The sequence below is a fragment of the Bidens hawaiensis genome, unplaced genomic scaffold (assembly GCF_021521415.1).
Source record: "Bidens hawaiensis isolate Kalapana, Puna unplaced genomic scaffold, B.hawaiensis_p1.1 tig00016945_1, whole genome shotgun sequence".
NCBI classification, from domain to species: domain Eukaryota; kingdom Viridiplantae; phylum Streptophyta; class Magnoliopsida; order Asterales; family Asteraceae; genus Bidens; species Bidens hawaiensis.
In genome coordinates, this window is record NW_027492568.1 from 61,577 (window position 1) to 84,431 (window position 22,855).

The following is a 22,855-nucleotide window of genomic DNA, read 5'->3' on the forward strand; positions in this document are numbered from 1 at the left end:
TTGTTTCCTGATCCTCCGGTTCTCCGTTTTGGCTTGTTTTAGCTCTTTTTTCGCCTTTTTTAACCACGATCAAGTCCCGAAACCTACAATATACAAATATGTTAGTAGTATACAAATTTTACATAAAGCCGAGCAAAACTAATAAAATATTAAATAAAATATACACGATTTATAAATATTTAACGTTATATCAAATACAAATTATATTGACGAATTTAATATAAAACTGAAATTTATTCAAAATCTGGGAAACTAATACGAGCTGTGAAAACTAATACAAAATCTAGAAATTAAAATTAAATTAATACAAAGTATGAAAATTAATATATAAAAATGGAGAGCCATGCTCAAACCCAAAACCTTCGTACCTGGACCTCATGTTTTAAAGTTTAAACAGAAGGTTTCTACAAACTCTTATAATAGTGCTATTTACACGTTGCTAATTGTTAGTAATGGGTAAGATTGTTTTTTAATAAAACTTTCTAGGTCAGATGTTAATGGTACACATTAAAAGAAAACAACCACCATGTATGAAAAGACGGAATAAATAAATTTCACGAATCTAAACTATATATCATTAACAAACAAAGAGCATAATACCTTTACGCAAAAAATACTTAAATGATACTTATTTTATCCATAAAATTTCTTTGGAAGAAAAACACTACTTTTCTAGAACAGTGAAAGTTTCTCCTTTGTTAAGAAAATAACTTAGAGTTTAATTTAATATGAATTAATTACATCATATAAAAAAATAAGAATTCCAATTTGCTACATGAAAATAAAATGTATGAAATCAGGTATGTATAAACCTAGATTAGCAAAACGCGTTCTCTACATGAACTATTTTAATTTCTATTGAAATCTATGGAAAGACGTCAAAAATAATCACTTGCAAAATATCTTACTTTGTGATAAGGAGACGATAATCAAATCAACAAGTCGGATAAGAAGCATAAATGCGTATATAACTTTTTAATGCATATTAAAAGGGGTGGTGTTAGATTGATCTCTTTAACACTTTCCTTTATTAAATTTAAGTATTATTGATAGTTAATATAGTGGATAAGATTGAGAACGTTTCCTATTTGTTATTTTAACCAAGTTATTAGTAAAAGTTTAAAACACTGTCAAAATCCGATGACTTCATTTAATTATCATTTAAAATAAACTACTTTCCTAAAATGTTGTTATGATAATAAAAAAGAAAATTTAAAAAGAGTCATTACTATATTTAGAGCATTCTCATCCCACTCTCTATCTCCAAATTAAAAATTACACTAAAACTCACTTTATTTTCACTCTTCATTTCAATTAAATAATACTTTTTATACATTTTATCATTATCTTTTCTCTTTCCTTCACCCACAACCACTTTCAAAATATATAAAAAAATTATAGAGGATGAACAGTAACTTTCCAAATATACAGAAAAATCACTACTTTTTCTAAAATGTAAAAATTCTCCACTCACAACACCTTGAATCACTCTCTAAATTATAAAAACACCCCTCACATAATATGAGGGGTTGGATGAGAATGCTCTTATACTATAATTTTAAAAAGATAACGATCAGATATCTAACACTTTAATCGTGTATCTTTTATACTAGCGTGTTCTTTAATATTGGATAACGAAAAACAATTTTAGATGACATGTGAATAAGTTGTGTAATGATGTAAAAGACAATAAGTTATTGAATGTCATGTAGAAGGCAAAGTAAAACGAATTGTGAAAGCTCACTCAACATCTTTTTTATTCGAAAGACTTGTTTTTATTGAAACACGGACTCTCATTCTTCTTTACCTTTTCTTTTCACCGTTTTGTTTGGCTCACATTCTTTGCTTACATCCCCAGGTTTTTGTTGTGCTTTTATTCTAATTTCAAGTGTTCCTTCACTGTTTATATAGAAAAAACACATTTATACTTAAGACACGTAATTCTAGAGCTTTTCCAAACGAATCTATATAGTTGAAGCCTAATAAAAATAGAGTTTTTGAGACAAATTAGTGGCATCAACCTCTAGGGTTTCTAGTTTTTAATTTCTACACTAGCTGACTGAGAACTGTTACCCTTTAATGTACCATAAGCAAATGAAGAGTTAGTAGCCGGTTATCAAACTAAATATTCCACAATCAAATTTAGCTTATTTTACCTTGATATTTAAATATTTTAATTTTTTATAGACATTCAATTCATGGTTTACTTACCTTTGTCAGAATAAGAAATGACACACCTGTGAAATATATACACAACTTTAAAATTACATATTAGCATTAGCTCATGTGTATGCATATGAAATTGTTTTTTTAACATTATATCACCGGGTATAACGAACTCAGAAACACAATAGTTTTTGTGATTTTTCTAAATAATAAATGACCTAAAGAAACTGGGTTCCATGGGCAATTTCACATGCAATGCAACATACACAAATTAAGGAATAAGAATGAAAATGTGTTTTGCTTATGATTTCAATAGAACTCATGACATATACTAGTTTCTCTCTTACCCTCACAAGTCACAAGTCTCATTATTTATACTCTCTCATAATGTGTTAAGTTTAAATTACAGTCCTACCTAGCACCTAAATTAAAACTTCATCAAGTCTTTTTTTTTTAAATTAATCAAATAGCCCCAGATGCCACATCTTTGGGATGTGCGTAAGCCGGTTTGATCGGTTTTAAGCTCAAACCGAACCAAATTATCAAAACTTTGGTTTTTAAGCTTTTGAAAAATGTTTGGTTTTTGGTGTTTTTGGTTTGGACTCGGTTTGGTTTCGTTTTCTTTTTTTGGGTTTTTGCTATTCGGCTTAATATGTTTGGGCTGGAAAAAAATTCGACCCAAAAGTAATCAATTTGGGCCAAATTTTTTTTAACTAATAATAATAACTAGTTGATTGTTATGCTTTCCGTTTAAAATTACACTACTTAATTTTTACAACTTACTTTAAACTAAAAAAAATTCTATAAATTCAGTTTGGTTTTTTCAGTTGTTGACTTTTTGACAAGCTCCATCACAGCTGACTCCCTAACTAAGAAACAATAACATAACCTACTGCAATTAGCATCACAGAAATGGGAACAATGAATGATTTTCTCAACATCATTCAAAAACTCAAAACTCATCAGCAATAAAACAATGTATCAACACTTATCGTTTTTATATGAAATTCCCTCATCTCTAATCCAATAAGATCTAAGAAAATTAAACCTTTCTTATACTAAACAAACTGTAACTCTTGATTCAATAAGATCTGAAAACATTAAATCTATAGAACTTTTAACATATTCAAAGCCGAGCCAAGTGGAGAGAGCGACCGGAGAACGTGCATTACGCTTTAGGCGGCTTAATAAGATTACTATTAATGGCAAGTTCCCTACCCTTCTCTGCTTCTCCTATTACCCACAAACAGAGGCGGGCCCACCTACTAAGCATTGACGTGACACGGTAAAATTATTCTTTGTGTTATATTATATCGATACTCGTTTTCATGTATTATTTATGTATATGGCAATCAAGTTGCACTGATTCACCGAACATTTCAAAAAATGTCACCGGTAAAAAGACAAAGGGTAATGTGCCAAATATGAAATAATGGGAAATAGAAGATATGAAAAGGTAAGTTAAGAAACAGAAATGCCAATGTAACTAACATTTATTGAACATATTACACACCTAACAATCCCATGTCACATAAGCATCAAATATATGCCAGCTATTGTTCACTGCAAATCCAAAAAGAAAAATGAAAATCAATTTTCTTGTCATATTAAAATCTAATATGACAGCATACTTTACCTGTTTGCCTAAATGTTTTGAAGTTTCTGATCCTCACCTTCCACCTGAAACATTACCAATCTACCAACAAGCCCATATTAAAAGATTAATGGTGATATTAATTATTTTCCTCAATGCTAAATAGTAAGTAGAGTAGACACATAATACTAAAGTTATACTTTATTTCCACAAAAATGGATAGAAGGATCATAAAAAGCAGGAAGAACCTTCTATTTCACATCAACAGCTTTGAAACAACTAAAAAAACATTTTAAAAAACTGAATCGAAATAACAGATTTATGGAACAAAAACATTTAAAAATACAAACTGAATTTATGATTTTCATTTTTTTCAAGTAATATATAAAAACTGAATCGAAATAACAGAATCCCATTTTATTTCACGATAATTGTTAAAAGTCAATATTGAATTTGTGTTATGACAGTTTGACATTTAAATGTCAAAACTAATCAAATCTTAATACATATTTGACAGTTTGACTTTTAAAAGTCAATGATGAACATATATTAACGCATTTTGACAATTAGGCATTTAAAAGTCAAAGATGAAGAGATTTTATTGCATTTTGACACATGGCACAGAGGCATTTTTGATTAACTCTACCATGTATTGGTCACAAAAAGGGGCAATTTGGTCACAAATGTTTTAAGGGCATATTTTGTGCATTTCGCCATTTTGTCTGAACTGTGCATTTTCTCTTAACTTTGTCATTTTAGTTAAAATTGTCAGATCATTTGGTGGAGGCATTTTTATTTATTTAGGAATTTGCCCTTAAGATACGAGCACTTTGAGTGAAGTGGTCACATAAAACTTGACCAAAAAAAAAAAAAAAAATTCTCAATAAATAAACGAAAATAATAATGTATACCTTTTCCTCTGTGATGAGTAGAACGCTTCCTGGAAAGCACCGTTTCGAGATAAGTTTTACATCGGTCGACTCGTATCATTTTTTCGATCAAAAACCCTAAAACATCGTTTTGAAACTCGGGAAAAAACTTAACGGCGTTAAGTGTTTTTTAACGGAGGACCATTGAGACAAAAATAGTTGAAAGTTGAGACCCCTGATAGTGATTTTTAAAGTTGGGATTATTATCGGCCAATACACAACAACTGGGATTATTTATTTCCAATTTTCCTAAATTAAATGATAGGCGGGAAACTGAATCTGTTCTTTAATTGATTTAACCTGTTTGGCATTATGAATTTATGGGCATTAACCCGAACCGGGTTTCTATCATGTTCTCAAATAAGTCACCAGCTTTACCTGTTTGCCCATTTTTGATTTAATATGAGGTTCAAAACCAAACCGAATAATCACTAAGAATACAATTCAGTTTATTTCCATTTCAGTCTGTTTCAGTTTTTTTTTTATTTGGTTTCAAACTGAATAATCAATAAGGATTTAACTTCATTACCAACCCATAGCAGGTCTAGGGATAAGATTGTAATTTCCACCACATCACCAATAATCCATGCACGAGCACGACCCATTTTTAAAATGGTGAAAACGACTACTATCCCTAACAATAATCTCCCGATCATAAATCTTGGACAGAAGTTTTGTAACCGAGTGACAATCGTTACACACCCGAAGATTCTTCACTACCCGAATCGGGATGCCGGGCTTCAAACGTATTAACCCAAAAGCAATAGCTAACCTCTCACTATGAGTTTCCAGTTCACTTTCTTTCTCATCATCCCCTTCAATATTAAGCAAAACTTGTGACTTATCAGCTGCATACCCTAAAGATTTAAGTCGTTCCTTAATCTCACTCAACTTATGGTAAATCTCGTTATTCTGAGGGTGTGATTTATCAGCCCAGTGAATTCATGAACCTCGTTTCCATACTCTATGAAACTGCATCCGGGATCTTTTTTAACCCTGGTTTTCCTCATTATGTCCCTAACATGTGACACTTTGTCCCAGTTTCCATTGGCAGCATATATATTAGACAAAAGCACATAACTTTCTATAAAATTAGGGTCGATTTTTATCACATTTTGTGCAGCATATTCACCTATTTCTAACTTTTTATAGATTCTTGAACCGCTGAGTAAACTCATCCAGATAACTTTGTTTGGTTTCATGGGCATGTTTTCTATCATATTCTTCGCTTCTTCAAGATGACCCGATCGGGAAAGAAGGTCAATAAAACAACCGTAATGCTCGATTGTCGGTTCTATTTTATACTCGTTTATCATCATGTTAAAGTATCGTCTCCCTTCTTCAACTAAACCTGCATGATTACAAGCATTCAGAACACCAATGAAGGTGACAGGATTGGGAACAATATTTGTTTTAAGCATTTTGAGAAATAGATCGAGAGCGTGCTTAGCTCGTCCGTGTGTTCCCAATCCGGTTATTATGGCGGTCCAATGGCCTAGCTTTTTGTTTGGTATGGTTTCAAACACCGTTAAAGCGGTCTCGATGCTCCCACATTTGGAATACATTTCAATTAGTGACGTACCAAGTATGTTATCTAACTTATGACCGTTTTTAACCATATATGAATGAACCCACCTCCCTTTGCTAAGAAGGGTTAACCAGGAAATAGCAGATAATGTGCTAACCAAAGTACTATCCGTCGGGACGTACCCCAAATTTAGGATCTCGGTGAACAGCTTTATCTTCCATTACATCAAACAATCCACGTGCAGAAACATAATCACCCGCTTTCATATACCCGTTAATCATTGCATTCCATGACGCCACGTTTCTACTCGGCATTTCATCGAACACCTTATGCGCATCATCAACTTTCCCACATTTCACCAATCCATCAACCATCACCGTCCACGACACCATCTCTCTCGGTCATTCCATCAAATAGCTCCTCTGCAAGGCTAATCTCACCTGCCTTCACGTAGCCGTCTAATAACGCGTTCCACGACACCAAATCTCTCTCAGGCATTTCATCGAACACCTTCCGTGCAGACCCGATATCCCCAAACTTGGAATACATACCAACCAAACTACTCAACACAAACAAATCCAAGCCAAACCCAAGCTTCAAAACCAACCCATGAACCTGCTCCCCTTCTTGAACAGCACTTAGCCTCCCACAAGCTTGAATGACGCAAGGTAAAGTGAAAGCATCAGGAATGAAGCCGGAGCGTGTGATGAAATGAAGAAAGATAACAAGGGTTTGCTGTGAGCGGTGGTTTAGGAGGTGGGTTTTGATGAGGGAGTTCCAAGAGTGCAGAGTGGGTGTTTTAAGACTGAGTGGATGTGGTCGAGAGTGGTGGATTTGGAGTGGGTGTAGAGAGATATAAGGCGGGAAGAGATGAATGGGTGGTTGAAGGTTGAGGTTTTGAGTGAGATTGCGTGGAGTTGACCTGGTTCGATTGGGTTTTTGTAGATCTGGAAAGGGTAGAGGTTTGGGTTTGGTGGAAGAGAAGAAGAAGAAGAAGAAGAAGCATATTGTCAAAGTGAAAGTGAAAAATGGGAGGGGTGTGAGATAGTGTGTATCCTTCTTCATGCGTTTATCTATAGGCAGCATAAACGAAAAAGACCAGGGTTTTGAAAATTTTAGCTTCTGTGTGCAATCCTGACGAAGATGACATTCTGATTTTGTTTAAGCTTTTGCTCGATGTAATCTTGTATGCAATTTGAACTTGGTAAGTGGTTCTGACTTCTGATTTTGTCCAAGCTCGGCCGGTGAGAGCAATTTTTTATTTTAGAAATTTGGGTAAACATAACAAGATCCTAATATTTCTATAGACAGCAGGCACATTAATGAAAACAACACCCGGTTTTATGTTATAGCAGTTACTTAACTTGTATTGAGGGCTATCGAATGTGGTGGAATCTTTGAAGATTGATGGGGACTGTGAAACCGACTTTCCGGCTAGGGCATGTTCAGGTTAGTTTCAGTTCTTTGACCTTCTCTTTCCGTTTAATCTTTATTTCCTTTGTTTTCGTCTTGTTTAGTTAGTTTTTTTGTGCCAATTTACGTGTGCCATGAAATTTGCTACCGAAAGAAAGCAAGATGAGATTGAGACATTTGTCTCAGGTACTTTGTTAATTTCAACTTTATTCCAAGGGTATTTAAATTTGGGGATATACTAACTATGCTATGTTTTATTTAAATTTCTATAGTTCTAGTCTCCTAGAGGTTGTTTTATGTTGGTTGTTTTCTATACATCTCTCATGATGGAGTAAAGTGTCAACATCGTCCATAAGGTTTGATCAATTATGCGATTTTCGTCCAAATTATTTTTTTTGTGGAACCAGGCCATTGACGTTTCCCCTTTCTTGCCATTTACGTTAACTCAGGGGTAAAACTGTCAATTTACCTATTTGTATATTTTATTAATTTTTTTAACTCAATAATATTATTATTATTTCTTTAAATCACCATCCTTAGCGAGTAACCCCACCACCGACCACCACCCGCAAACCCCACCACCACCACCACCACCGGCCTCTCTCTCAATCTCTCTTGCCGGAAAACATGGATCACTGCACTGTGAGGACTTGCAAAAGACCATCATCGACCAAAATCGGCTGCACTGTGAGGCCGTGACGGGATGATATTTTGTTTGATCCAGGTCACCGGAATCATCATGTCGTGCATAGACGGCGACAGAAAAATCAAAAACTCTAATTCCCAATTCAACCCTCAAATGCCAATTTCCTCTTTCTATTTTCCGGTTAGATCCACGACCTAGATTTCTAGTTCAACATCAGAACCCTAACAATTCCGACTGAAAATGGACCAACGGGAATCAATAGCACTGTCGCCGTTGCTGCAACGACACCAGCCACATCACCGCAAGTAGTTTAAGCTTCCGCCTGGGAGGATGATGCCGTTGGGCGCTTACACCACCACTAATCTCTGCAAGTGCTCCGTCAAACAACAATATCATAAGCAACGATTCAAATCATTGCAACAGTTGTTCCCGTTTGATGGTTCTGACCAGAACTAGGCGACTGGCGAATTAAGGGATGGTGACGGGCGAGGTTGGTTGCGGTGGTCGTATGGTGAAGGCATATGAATGATGAGACGGGGATGACCAACAGAGTTGATGAGATGGCTGATGGCCTATTAACTTAAAGAAATGAATAAAATAATAAACAAGTTAAAATGACAGCTTTACCCCTGTGTTAACATGAAAAATAACGGAGTTGGTAAACTTGGCGTAACTAGCAAGAGGTGGGAAACGTCAATGGTGTAGCTGCACAAAAAAACCTTTTTGGACGAAAGCCGCATAATTAATCAAACCTCAAGAACGATTTTGACACTTTACTCCTCATGATGGCTATGATTTTTTGTTCAGTATGACATTTTTCTTGAGCCAACATTCAAAAGGATGTTGTTGATGACTTGCTGAGGGGCTTGAAGAGAGAAAGTTTCATTCAATTTCTTTTGTTAAATCCCGAACAGTTGAAGACCAAACTATGATTGCTAAACTGGATCAGGCTGATAAGGAACTTAAAAAGCTTTATTTGGCTCATGATCTCATTACTGAAAAGCTCAAGACTAAAAGAGGTATCTAAATGAACCGCATGAACAAGAACGAGGCTTGTTCGTATTCGTACAGTTATGTTAGTGTTTCAAATGAACTGCTCACCAACATAAGCGAACACAAATGAAAATAAAAGAATACATACTAAAATTAAAACTGTTACCAAGCTAAAACCTAAAATACCGAGATCAATAATTAAACTTTTAAATTTAAATCAAGATTGATATATAGTAAAGGTTTTTATATATGAAATTCGAATTGGTGAAAACGAATGAAGGCCAATTTACAAATTGAAAACGGGTGTATAGTGAATGCAAATGCAACAAAATTTAAGTTGAAAATGGGTGGTATTAATTATTTTCCTCAATGCTAAACAGTAAGTAAGTAGAAACATATTACTAAAGTTAGTACTTTATTTCCCAGAAGACAAAAATGGATAGAAGGATCATAAAAAGCAGGAAGAACCTTGTATTTCACGTTGACAGCTTTGAAACAATTAGATATAAGCTTACATCTATTTTCCCATTTAAAATTAGGAGCACACTTTATTTTGCCTCCACCCTTTATGCAATTTCAGTCACTCTTTTCTCGACTCAGCAGTTGGAATTTGAGAACCATGAGGTTCACTTCAACTTCAACTCTTGTCTACCACCAGGCATTCATAGGAGCACGCATCATCACACCGGTTTGTAACACCTGAACAATTTCTTTTTGATTGAAAAAAGAGATATAGATCAAGATGACTTTAGCAAATCGAACCGTTGATCTGCAAAAAGTTGGTTGCTGATGTCTGGTAACCTTATACTATTACTGGGGGGCTCCATGCTACCTTATGGACCACAATACCTGTTAAAGATAAATAATATTAAAAATCTTTGGTTACAAAATAGATATAGCATATAACCAAATATTCTCAAAAAGTTAACACAGTCAATGAAGAAAGTTATGCAAAGTTCCATTATTTAACACAATTACTCATCCAAAAGGCACATAGTGAAAGTAAAAGTATATGAATATATGATACTACAACATTATGTGAATATATGCTCCATAAAAGAATAAGTAGAACAGCTACTTTAATGGAATAATAATAAGCAGTAACAGACTACTACACTAGCATAATTCAAGTAACCAGAAATGTTGATAAAAACTAAAACTTTGAGCTGAACTACCTAACAGACAAACTATAACAAACTGCAGCACTGTAATTCTGTAAATATGTAACCTCTAGACATCTAAACTAGTCACTGCAAAAGGGTATGTATAATAAACCAAGAAGTAATTTACCTCTCTTTTTGGTTGGATAAACATCCATTTAATCTGAATATTCTCTATTTATCATTAGTCATACGATGCTGATAAGCAAACTTATTCCCAGACCAGTCTCTCTGCTGCATCATCATATTAAATGGATGCGAATGCGACTCAAACCCATGATGATGATACGCACTACCACCAGCTCCACCATGGCCCACCACCATCTGAGGCGCAGGCGGGTACGGCATAGGCAACATCTGTGGCGGATACGGCATAGGTATCGGCACCGCCCCATGACTATTCCCATTCCCATTATTCCCACCATTCCCACCGCCGCTCGACTCCTGCAAACTCTGCGGCACCGGAGTGGACGCAAACAAGTGATCCGAAGACGACGGTCCCTCATTCGACAACCCTTGCATCCGCTTCAAATAAAGCCGATACTTCTGTAAATGACTAGCAACATTCTCTCTTGTCAATCCTTCCACATTCATTAACTGCATTATCGTCTTCGGGACCGCGTTCTTGACACCTAAATGTGCCACAACATCAACAAACCGTTTATGCAACTGTGGGGTCCACACCAAACGCGGCCGCTTTGACGTTAGAGCCGACGAGTCATCGGCTCGAGCGGAATCAGCTTCCTCTCCACCCGCACCGCCACCACCACAGCCACTATCAACTCTCCTCAATTTCCTTGAATCTGAACCGTCGATTGTCAGATCAACGGTTTCCTCACCTTCGAGAACCATGTCATCGATTATTATTTTGTCATGATCAGCAAACGACTTAAATCCGTTAAGGCTTTTATTATTGGATTGTTTAACGGACTGACCTCTGAGATTGGAGAGAGTGTTTTGTGAGGCGCGGTTGACGTCAGTCATGCTCCGGTGAGGCTCCGGCGTGATGCTGAAGGCCGACGCGAGTTCCGCCGGAACCAGCGACTGAGACAATGGCATGAGATCGTCGACGGTGGGTAGGCCAACCTCCCACTCCGACACTCGGTCATCGTAGTCGGTGATTCTCACTTCTGCACCCATCGGAATGATCGATCTGAGATTCCCAAATTTATTTACAAAATAATAATATTGGATTTTGGAGTGAAGAAATGACGAAAGAAAGATATTTCGGGGTGAGGGTAGAAATGGAAATGATAATAGTAATGGGAAAAGTGAGATTATTTAAATAATAAAATGTAGGCAAAAGTGCAGGATCTGATTCCAAATGCCACCGTGGAGGTTTTACCCACACACTCTCTCTCGATTCTTCCGAAAATATCTCTTCTGGTCCACGTCACTTTTCTAATAATATATATATATATATTTTGTTTGCTTTTTCATAAACAAATAGAAATTTTATTTTGATCAGGTATGTTTGGATAACCAAATTATGTTCGAGTTAGGTTATGGATTATGGATACACGAATCAGCTTGTTTAATTGTTTAAATATTAAGTTATAGCAATTATGGATGGTATATAATATCCTAGGTTTAATCCTCTTTATTACGGGGTTATTTTCATTTTTCATTTCTAATATTTATATAATTTTTAGATATTAATTTTATTTATTGCAAGAAATTTAATAATATACTTAGGGTTTGATACTGAAAGGGTTTCACAAATAAATGAGATGTTTTAACCCGTTTAAAAGCTATCTGGGTTTGGTGAGATCCATAACCCGTTTATTTTTTTTACTATAAAATTGTTTCTTAAAATAAATAATAACTTTTTTTTAAAAAAAAAATTGGATATTAATTTTTGGTATATCCCTATTTTATAGGATTTTCATATCAAATATGATTAATTTTTAATATTATGAGATGTTATAACACGTTTAAGGGTTATCTGGGTTTGGTGAGACCCAAACCCGTGAATTCGGGTCAAATGCATGAGAAGTCTCTATTTACAAATAAAACAATCTAATGGCTTGAGAGAATGTTGGAAGCAACCAGAGCGCTTTTAAAGGTTTCATTTATATATATTTAAGATTTAACAATTCGACCTGTTTACTTTTTTAGGCGGTTAGTCATTGGTACCATCTATGTACCAGCCAATCATACATTATAATCTCATTTTTACCCTAAAGTATCAACAAACCACAAAATCACTGGCAGTACTTAATCGCAAACACCCTAAAACTTTTTGTTTTATTTTTAATTTAAATTAAATACAATATAAACATAGGTTGATTAAGTGGTAAAGGTTTACCACATACGTTTGTAACCATGCATATCCATATAGGTGGCGGTAGTGCTACCACATGGGTTCAAAGTTTGCCATGCGGTACCCCGTCCCACTTAAACGTGAAAGAAAACTTACTTGACCAGCTTCAAAACGTTAAAATAAACGAATTCCCAATGACTTAAGCATGTGTGAGTTTGTGTTTAACTGATATGGTTGTTTAAACGGCTTTGTTAAAGTTATGTGATAACAGACTTTTCAATATGTAATTATCACAAATTGTCTATATACTATAATGAAAAACTAGGACATAGCCCGTGTGATACATGGGTGATAAAACAAAATGCAAGGTTATGAAATTATACCAATTAAGAAAAAAAAATGCTAACATCAATTTATCCTAGTTGAATTGGTAAGTCACAAACATTTTAAATGCAAGGTAGTGAGTTTGATTCCCACTAACAACATATTTTTCATTTTATTATTCATGACGGAGAAATTGTAAAAATTGAAACATGTACACTAGGCATCATATATGGAGAGTCTAATTGAATGTACACTTGACATCTTATGTGAATAGTCTAATTGAATGAAATATGAAAAATTGTGTTTACTTTAATATATAGGTAGATATAGAAAAATGGATATCAAATTAGACACTTTCTGAATGATGGGAGTTTATACATTAAATGCATATGTTCATGAATCAATATAACTAATTCATGATTTTGAGTGAAAGAAGGAAAAATGTTTTCATCATGAACCTCATGTAACGTCTTTCTTGCATCAGCGTAACATGAAGTGTCTCGTTTTTACACATTACGCACATCAGCAAAACTTTATTACGGTGTCTTGAATTTAAGCGTAATGTGTAAATATGTGGAGCCTCGCTCTCACACGCTACACCAACTTACGTAAGATTATATTGAATTCTTAACCCACAATATAGCCTCATCTTCTCACTTGCTACATCGCAAAAAATATTAAAAGTTATGGTTACGTTATTTAACCCTTATTGATATATAGTGTTACTATGCTTTATTAATATTAGAAGGCCAAAACTACGTTTATATAAAACCTTGAATGATGAATGCTAAAATAGAATTTGTTGGTTTTATGATGAAAACATTTGTAGCAATTATAATGATAACATTTAAAACTGTTTATAAAAAAATAGCATATAATATGTCTTATGAAATATATGGAAATTTACTTAAAGTAATTACTAATTACTAGACAATCATACTTATAGGCTGGTTGTTGTGGAGAAGCTTTAAAGCCCAAGTTAAAGCGTCACGTCATGTTAAAGGCTGTCCTTTTAACACCGTGTTATTGTTTAAAGTTCATTTATCACTTTAAAGTTCCACCCCCTTTAGCATTTGAGCCCCACCACGTGTTGAATCACTTCCTTTGCCGCCCGGTAACATGCTGAAGCGCCTCCTTTACCGCCCTTGCTAAAATGCTAAAAAGGGGGGGCTTTAAAGTGGTAAAATGTATGGTGTGTAGGGCTTTAAAGCCGAGTCATATAAGCTTTTGAAGCCTCTTTTGTAGCCCATGACAAGCCTTAATATGTAACTACTAACTAGTATTGTTCTATAAAATATGAAATCATGCTAATCGTTAAGGCTAGATTAAGTTTATTCTTGATCTTTTGAATCTTTAAGAGAATAAACTAAAACTTTTGTCCAAAATGTTCTAAAGATTCCTTCATGTACCACAGTAACTACTAATTCTAAACTCTTGTTAGATATTGAATAAATGTTTATGTGCTAAATGCTAAAGCTATTCGTGTTACATGAACTTTGGAGGCCATTCACACAAAATAAGAAATTCAACTTGCTTAATGAAATTGGAATACTACAGAAAAAAATTGTAGAAAATAATGTATCCATATCTTTTTCAAATCTTTCATGTGATGATATAAACTGATAAAAATGCATGTGACTGCTCAAACCAAGTTGAATTGTTTGATATAAGATATAAAATTATAAATTTCTATTCCTTCTAAATTCGGATCAAGAAACATGACTATTGAACATCTTATTATATCAATCCATTCATCATTTTCAATGAGATGTTGATAGCAAAGGAATGATTGATAACTTGCCACGATACATTGTTTTTGGATTGATGAGTGTCATGGATGACATATATTCATATGCTTGTTGGGCCAAAGGTGTTTAGCCCGTTGGCCAAGGGGACAGGGATTGGACCGAAACCGATAACGCAGAAGATGGAACCACATGAACGAACCATTAGAGGGTACCAACGTTCCAGGACAGGTTTCTTGGGTCGGGCCACATATCATAGGACTGAAACATATCTTTGATTTGGGCTGAAAATACCAAAACAACTGCATCATGACATGATTGAACCATTATTAATCCATGATGCTAATATTTTATACAACGTTTAATCAACTAATAATAAAACATAACAGTCGGTTAACTGGATCTAGGATCGGTTAATATAAGTTATCTAGACATACTGATTATGCACTTCCAATCCAACTGCTTCCTTGAAGTTTTTTCAACTTCAGTTTCTTCATTTTATGTTTAACTCTAGCCGAATATCCCCAACTACCAACATCAGCATACAAACTAGACAACGACAAACTACTTCCTGCACTCTCGGGCTCTAGCTCAGCCACACGTTTAGCAGCCATCCGGGCTAGACCCACGTTTCCATGAAGCCTGCAAGCACCCAAAAACGCACCCCACACAAACACATCAGGCTCAATCGGCATTTCTTTAATCAATTCATGAGCCTTGGTTAGTTTCCCATATTGACCCAACAAATGCACCATACACGCATAATGCTCTAATCTTGGTTCAATCTTGAATTCCTTTTGCATACTCAAGAAAACATTTTTACCATAATCAACCATTCCACGCGGACTGCAAGCTGTCAAAACCGCTGTAAATGTTAAATGATCAAGTTTAATTCTTTCATCAACTATTTGATTGAATAGTGAAATTGCTTCATTGCAATACCCATGATTTGCGTATCCAAATATCATTGAGTTCCATGTGATTATGTTTCTTTCAGGCATGTTGTTAAAGAGCACTTTAGCTTCGTGTATGAACCCACATTTAGCATACATGTCTATAAGTGCACTACATACAAACACATCTTCCTCAACTCCTATTATTATTGCATATCCATGAATCTCTTTCCCGTGAAGCGAATCTGCAAGATTTGCACACACGGGTAATATAGAGCTGATTGTAGCTGAACTCGGATGGGTCCCGCTAGCCAACATTTTCTTGAACCAATCAAAAGCTTTGTGATTTTGTAAGTTTTGAACGAACCCCGAAATAATTGAAGTCCAAGAAACGACATCAGGATCGATCCCATGTTCTTGCATTAACCGGAAAAGTTTAGTGACGGTTGACTCGTCATTGACTTGAGAAAAACCTGCAATAAGTGTATTCCATGTCACCAAATCCGGTATTAGTCCTGTCGATTGGGTTTCTTTGACCAACATTAACGCCTCGTTGACCAAACCGTGCTGCACATACCCTGCAACCATGGTGTTCATTGCCACCAAATCAACTTCCACCATCAAATCAAACACCTTTCTCGCATTCTTGATTCTCCCACATTTAGAATACATATCAATCAACCCGGTACTAACAAACACATCACATTGAAAATCTTGTTTTACAACAATGGCATGTAGTTTCACCCCTGTTTGTACATCCAACAAGTGCCCACACGCCTTTAAAACACTCGGTAAAACAAACCTATTGATCTCCAATCCTTCTGTTATCATCTCACAAAACACACCCATTGCTTCCTGGTGGAACCCATGGCGCGCATACGTGCCTATCAAATCAATCCAACGGCGAGTGTTTGTTTTGGGAATTTCGTCGAACACCTGGCGGGCATTAATAATTTGACGGCATTGGGTGTAGAAATCTATGAGCTTTGAGGCAATGTGGGTGGAACTAGCTAACCCATTGATGATTAGGTGGGCGTGTAAGCGTTTTCCGGGTTCTAATGCTCGATTGAGAGCGTAGTTTTTGATGATGTTTATGTATGCATTGGAAGCTGATTGAAAAGAACGAAAACAATGCATAGAACAATGAGTTACTGGGCAAATTAGAGTTCATTTGAATGAGCAAGTGCCTGGTTCCTAATCCGTTTCATGTTTTTACAAGATCAGTACGGTATCATCACTCTCCCTTCAAATCTATTTAAGAGGGTGTTCGGGTTTCCTTATTTTTACCTTTTATAGGATAAGTTATAAGTGACACATGCGTAGCTTATCAACTCATCAGCTCACTTTATAAGTAATTTCAAATACATTTCTTAATTTTTCATAAGCTATATAAGTCATAAGAAGGTAAACATAAAAAATCTCAAAAACCCACTAAATTGCTATAAGTTTTCCCACATCAGTTGCGAAAGAAGTTAACAAAAAGTGTCGTAGTGTCACTATCACGCATACAATGGAAGAGTAACTAAGATCTCAAATGAGGTGTAATAGTTTAGTAAGAAAAAAATGATTGTTGTTGGTCCTGCTCCTGTCATGCTCTTCAATCTTCATCTCATTACTTCAATGACGTCTAGGGGTGCATCTTTCTTAACGACGCCTCCATTACTTGTACATCTATATAAATCAAATCAAATAAGATCAATAGAGAATTTGATTAGTAAATTAGTAGGTATTTGTATAGCCAATCTTAATTTAAATATAATAAATTCGATCAATGTGATTGTTAGGTTTAACAAATTAGCCAAACGGGTTAGGCTTGATGGTTTAAACTGCATCCAAACCTTGTGCCTAAAATATGCTCTTTGGGCTTTTCAAACTTAGCGAACTAAAACATTGTAGTAGATAAATAAAGGAAAATCAATGAGACCCATTAGAAGCTACGAGCCAAGGTTTTCTTACCCATGTTGGTTTTCTCATGAGGGTGTCACCTGGTCGAGATTGATAAGACGACTGATGTACTACTTTCCCTTCGGGTCGTGCCAGTTTAGCACCTCAATGTTTCATACTCGGAGAATTGAGATGATCGGGTCGACCTATAGCCCGTTAAATATCCGAGCCGTTAAAAAATTGTCGGTTTAATTAAAGTTTCAAATCGTCTAGTTTATTTTTTTATACCTTAAATCATAAATAAATTGGTATAAATCTCAAATGATTTTGCTTTTTTTCAGTTCAGGCAATAAGATTAGTTTCAAATGTAATAACATCCACACTTATCTTTTTATTCCTAAGAAGTACAAGGATGTGCATTCTTTCTTGTAACAAAAGAAAAGGTTATATGATCTTTTTAATTATATTCTTAAATATTTGATACATAATGAATCCAATGATTTTGTAGCCAGATCATGTGATGTTTTACCTATGCTAACAGCACATATAATGTTTCTCAAGAGTTTATACATAAAGAGTAAAAAGCGCTCTCATATAGTCAAATCCAATACCTTATTTACTTGGTGAATAATATCCATCACTAATTCAAGCCCAAACCATACAATCATCAAACCACCACCACACCCACAAACCCCTCCATATTATCCGGTGATCTCAACAAGGTTATGACTTGATGAATACAGCTTTATCTTTACCCCCAAATTTCAAGCCCTTGACTTTCTTGCAAAATCAGCCATCTTTTTGCATCCCCATTTGCAGGTTTGGCTATGGCCGCCGTCTTACTTTCACTTCCAACTTTCTTGATTTCCCATTCTCACCCATCTACACAAACCTGAATCCAAGAAGATGCTGTAAAACCACCCCTGTGAGAGCTAGTAACAGAGAGTCTCCTTATCAGGTTCTGGGGGTGTCTCCTTCTGCTACCCCTGCTGAGATCAAGAGGGCTTATAGGAAACTTGCTTTGAAGTATCATCCTGATGTTAATAAACAGGTATGTGCATATTAGTTTTTTTAATTGTTTGAATTTGTGGTTGTTAAATTGTTGATTTTGCTTTGTTTATTTATCTGTTGCTCATAGTAGTTCACATATGCCATTATCTTAATGCCATAGTTGACACTTTGTGAATGTTAGATTTAAGATACTTGCATAGGAGATAATCATGTAGAGGCTGCTCCTAACGAGATCCCGGACTAAACTTTTTATTTCCAAATCCCCTAGAAAGACTACCTAGCATTGACACCTAGGAAAAAGGGCCTACAAAATTGTAGGACAAGCCGAGAAACCAAAGCTATGACAAATCAATACGTCTATGGTCATATCTAAAAATCCATAACCTTTATCATGCTTCTCCAGTTTGGGCCTGCCTCTGTGTCGCTGCTTATCACTTGCACCAATCTGCCTGAACATTGTAAACTCCTAAGCAGTTAATGCCAAAAAATATAGGATATCGGTTGAGGACCGATTTTTGAGATATCGGTTATCGCGGTGAGATATCGGCGGGATATCGGTAACTTTAATATCATGCAAAATTTATAAATATAGCACTTTTAACACTAGCAATTCAGTATACTCTCCTAATATTAACAAATTATCCTTTTACAACTTGCAAAACACGAACAATTGTAGCAAGTAGGAATTGATTAAGACTCAAAACACCAACATTAAATACTATAAAAGTTGAAAATTAAGACTTAAAACCCTGATATCGGGAACATCGGAGAAATATCGGTCAATATCGCTGATATTATCGGTACCGATATTCTAACCGATATTTCACATGAGGACCGATAACCGAGATACCACCGAGATTGACTGCATAGGTAAACTCCTGTGGCTGCTCTTCACTTGTCATGCAATATATCGCCAAAATGATTTTTTATAATCTAACGTGGCTTTGTGTAGCCTAAACGAACCCACTAGCACACGGAGAGGCCCATTAATGCCCGAAAGCGTACAACTAGTTAAGATACCTGCAACTAAAGAACCATATGCTTTATCTATCTAGAGTAATAAACCTGGCTCACATTGTATCAATGTGGATCCGTAATTTTAACCATGGTATGCATTGCTAAAATGAGAACAAAATTCAAATATACTGCTATTACAAATATTTGACAATTGTTTAAACTCTTGAAACACAGGCTGATGCTCAAGAGAATTTTTTAAGGATAAAACATGCATACAACACGGTGCTTAACTCTGATTCAAGGAGGAAATACGACTCCGGAAAACGTGCATCTGAAACGTACAACTCCAAGCCTGCTGAAGCTGAAGAGTTTTACGGTTTTGGTAAATTAATAAGCTTGTATTCCTAATTATTTTAAATTTCCCTGAACATAAAAGGGTCACCGTGATCTCATTTAAAAAAATCTTTGGATCCAGTTCGTTTTGGTTATCCAACATTTTTCATTTTGTGGGTCCCACTTGTAAATGAGTGGAACCTCAAACTTTGATAGAATCAAGCTTCGAGTTTCATGTCCTTATACCTTAACCACTTTGAAATGCAGGCAATTTTTTGAGGGATGTCCAAATATCATTAGGTAGATACATCTTTTTTAACAAATACAGTAAAAAACTATAAATTTACTATTTCGGGCAAAATCCCGTTATCTTTAAAATAAAATTATAGTCATCATGTTCTTGAAATTTGAATTTGTTTGTGACAGGGGACTTTATTAAAGACCTACAAGAAGAATATAGAAACTGGGAGGCAAGTGCTCCTTCACAAGCAAAACCGAAGAGCTTATGGGAGGAACTAGCTGTAAGATTTTATTTAAACTGGTGTAACAAATAACGGGCTTTATAAAAGTTACTAAATTTATTGCAATTTATAGGAAATTGGAGAAGAATTTGTGGAGTTTCTTGAAAAAGAGCTGAATATTAGTGATGATGAAGATGAAACAAAGAGAAAATATGAAGAACCTGCAACTTCTGGTAAGAGTAGAAGTGAAGGTAGTAAGGGAAGCAGTATTGAAGATAATATAGATGAGATTGAAGCTGCACTTGCTCAATTGAAAAGAGAATTAGGGTTGTGATTATTTTTTATACAAGTGAGAATATTCAGATTTTTTAATGTTGTAATTTTGATAATCAATTATTTATCTGCAAATGCAGATTAAATTTGAGAATATAGGAAGAATATTGGAAGTTAATCTTGTAACAAGTCGGTTTGAAGAAACATAAAAGAGTCAAGTTTACTAGGATTTTATTTAGTTAGATTTATCCAGTGAGCTACCGGCAACACGTTCAATGGCATCCGCACAGCATTTTGGATTTCTGTTTTTGGTATTTGCTAACCGGTGAGCGACAGAGGTTCCTGTTACAGTTTCTGTAATTATATGCATAAAAATTACCCCTTTTGACCAAACCTGTTAACAAGTCTAACCCGTCTGACTTCAGCTGGTTCTTGATCTGCCACTTTATGTTTAGGGAAAAGTTAAAATACATAGGGACACAAAAATGAGAAGGGTGAAAAGGATTTATGATCAAACAAAAAACCTCTAAAAAAATTCCAAAAAATTAATAAAAAAAGTCATAACTCAAAATATAAATAAAAAAAAAATGTTTTCCTCATCATTCTTGTTCCAAAAAAAAAACTCCGAAAAGACACAATGCAGGGACAAAAGATACAATGACGAAAATGAACAAAAGACACAATTATAACTACAAAAAGACACAATAAATCACAAAATATAACACAATGTCGAACAAAATATAACACAATGTTGACTAATATAACACAATATCAAGAAAAAAAGACACAATGCCAAGGAAAAAAGACACAATCAATGACAAAAATAAACACAATGATAAACAAAAGACACAATAGTATTTTCACTCAACATTGTGCCATTTTCGAGTTTTTTTGTTTTTGTTTTTTTTTAAGAATGAGGAAGACGATGGAAACATTTTTGTGTTTTTACTTTTTTTGTTTTTTTATTAAATTTTGAGTTATGATTATTTATTTATTTATTTTTAATTTTTTTTGAATGGTTTTTTTATGTGGCTATAAATCCTTCTCATTCTTCTTATTTTTGTCTCTCTTTATAGAATAACTTGACCCTTATATTTAATCTCAACAACAATCCCTCATATTTTCTCATCAGGGATTGGATTTACTTCATTTAATATTTCAATAAAGATTGTTTCCCTAGAAAACCTGTATGTGGTGAATAAGTTCCCATGATTCTAGCACTATTACAAGCATAGCAAGCATACAAATAAGCAAATTCTCTGTCCTTCAAATGCTTGTTTATATAGTTAACTTATGCAAGCAAGAATCCTAATGACACCTATAAAACAATCATAATCCACAAATAATTACAAGTGTTACCAATTTTGGGTTTTTGGCATTCCTCACTTTACAGGTGCAATCTGAGTGACCGCCTCTCAAACAATTATTCACGTTCCCAAAAGTTGACTTTCAAAGGGAGAGGTCTCAAGTTCAAATCTTATTATTTCCACTGATTTTCTACCGTAACCTCTTGAAGGTCACCTGCTGGGGCAGTAGCTCAATTTACTTGTTCCTGTTGATTAGCTAGCTATTGACAGGTCCGTAGATTTTCCAATACCAACTTCTCATGGTTACCAAATTAAAAAAAAAAAAACTCGTCATAATGCGCAAGCTCATTAATCCTCAGCAAGAACTGAGCACTCACCTTATATTGTTCTCCTAAAGTCACTCCCATCTTCATGTAGCAAGTTTTCTTTCTCACCCATATTCACATCAATTTCAATATTTTTTATCGTCATTTTAACCCTCCATTGATACATAAAAATATATATGTTTCACTCCTATGTGCGATCAAATTTCCTATGTGCGATCAAATTTACCGAGAAAAGTTAATTGGGTTAGGGCCAAAGAGCATAACATGATTGAGTTTTTAAACATAAAGGATGCTTTATGTCATTAAATTTGCTAAATGACAACTATTGAAAAAGCATTTGCACATAAAAGACTAGTTTTGCTATTCTATCAAAGAAGAATCATGATAATAAGCATCCTTGTTGGGCTATGAAATTGTGGATTTCATAAAGTTGATGAAGAATTGCCTCTTTATTTGTTTTTTTTGGAATGACAAATTTCTTTTGTGTTAGACCATCGTACTTCTTAAATTTGGAGTGTCCCGTTTCTCAACTCCAGCCACAATGGCTATTTATTTGCCCATCTACTTTGTTTAAAAGGATAACTCACACATTTTGTAAATATAATCTTAACTTCTATCAATTCCGTAATGTCATGTTATTTCAACATCA

General features: G+C 34.8%; 2 protein-coding genes and 2 pseudogenes across 2 annotated transcripts; 1 reads left to right on the forward strand and 3 right to left on the reverse strand.

Annotated features, from left to right (window-relative positions):
- Nucleotides 1-5,262: 5,262 nt before the first annotated feature.
- Nucleotides 5,263-7,224, reverse strand: LOC143552582 (pentatricopeptide repeat-containing protein At5g66520 pseudogene; annotated as a pseudogene).
- Nucleotides 7,225-9,799: 2,575 nt separating this feature from the next.
- Nucleotides 9,800-11,569, reverse strand: LOC143552567 (transcription factor PCL1-like). The gene is made up of 3 exons (XM_077042746.1): nucleotides 10,560-11,569; nucleotides 10,032-10,118; nucleotides 9,800-9,968 (listed from the first exon to the last, which is right to left on the reverse strand). The coding sequence occupies exon 1, from the start codon at nucleotides 11,567-11,569 to the stop codon at nucleotides 10,604-10,606; it is 966 nt and encodes a 321-aa protein (XP_076898861.1). The 3' UTR covers nucleotides 9,800-9,968; nucleotides 10,032-10,118; nucleotides 10,560-10,603.
- Nucleotides 11,570-15,000: 3,431 nt separating this feature from the next.
- Nucleotides 15,001-16,791, reverse strand: LOC143552566 (pentatricopeptide repeat-containing protein At5g59600 pseudogene; annotated as a pseudogene).
- Nucleotides 16,792-18,271: 1,480 nt separating this feature from the next.
- LOC143552583 (uncharacterized) lies at nucleotides 18,272-20,643 on the forward strand. Its single transcript, XM_077042762.1, has 5 exons — nucleotides 18,272-18,589; nucleotides 19,741-19,888; nucleotides 20,107-20,139; nucleotides 20,266-20,360; nucleotides 20,434-20,643. The coding sequence occupies exons 1-5, from the start codon at nucleotides 18,272-18,274 to the stop codon at nucleotides 20,632-20,634; spliced, it is 795 nt and encodes a 264-aa protein (XP_076898877.1). The 3' UTR covers nucleotides 20,635-20,643.
- Nucleotides 20,644-22,855: the final 2,212 nt, after the last annotated feature.

Coding starts and splice junctions, on each gene's coding strand:
- LOC143552567 (XM_077042746.1), bottom strand. CDS start 11,569: ATGGGTGCAGAAGTGAGAATCACCGACTACGATGACCGAGTGTCGGAG.
- LOC143552583 (XM_077042762.1), top strand. CDS start 18,272: ATGAATACAGCTTTATCTTTACCCCCAAATTTCAAGCCCTTGACTTTC. Junction 18,590..19,740: donor ATCCTGATGTTAATAAACAG/GTATGTGCATAT, acceptor CTTGAAACACAG/GCTGATGCTCAAGAGAATTT. Junction 20,361..20,433: donor GCTTATGGGAGGAACTAGCT/GTAAGATTTTAT, acceptor TGCAATTTATAG/GAAATTGGAGAAGAATTTGT.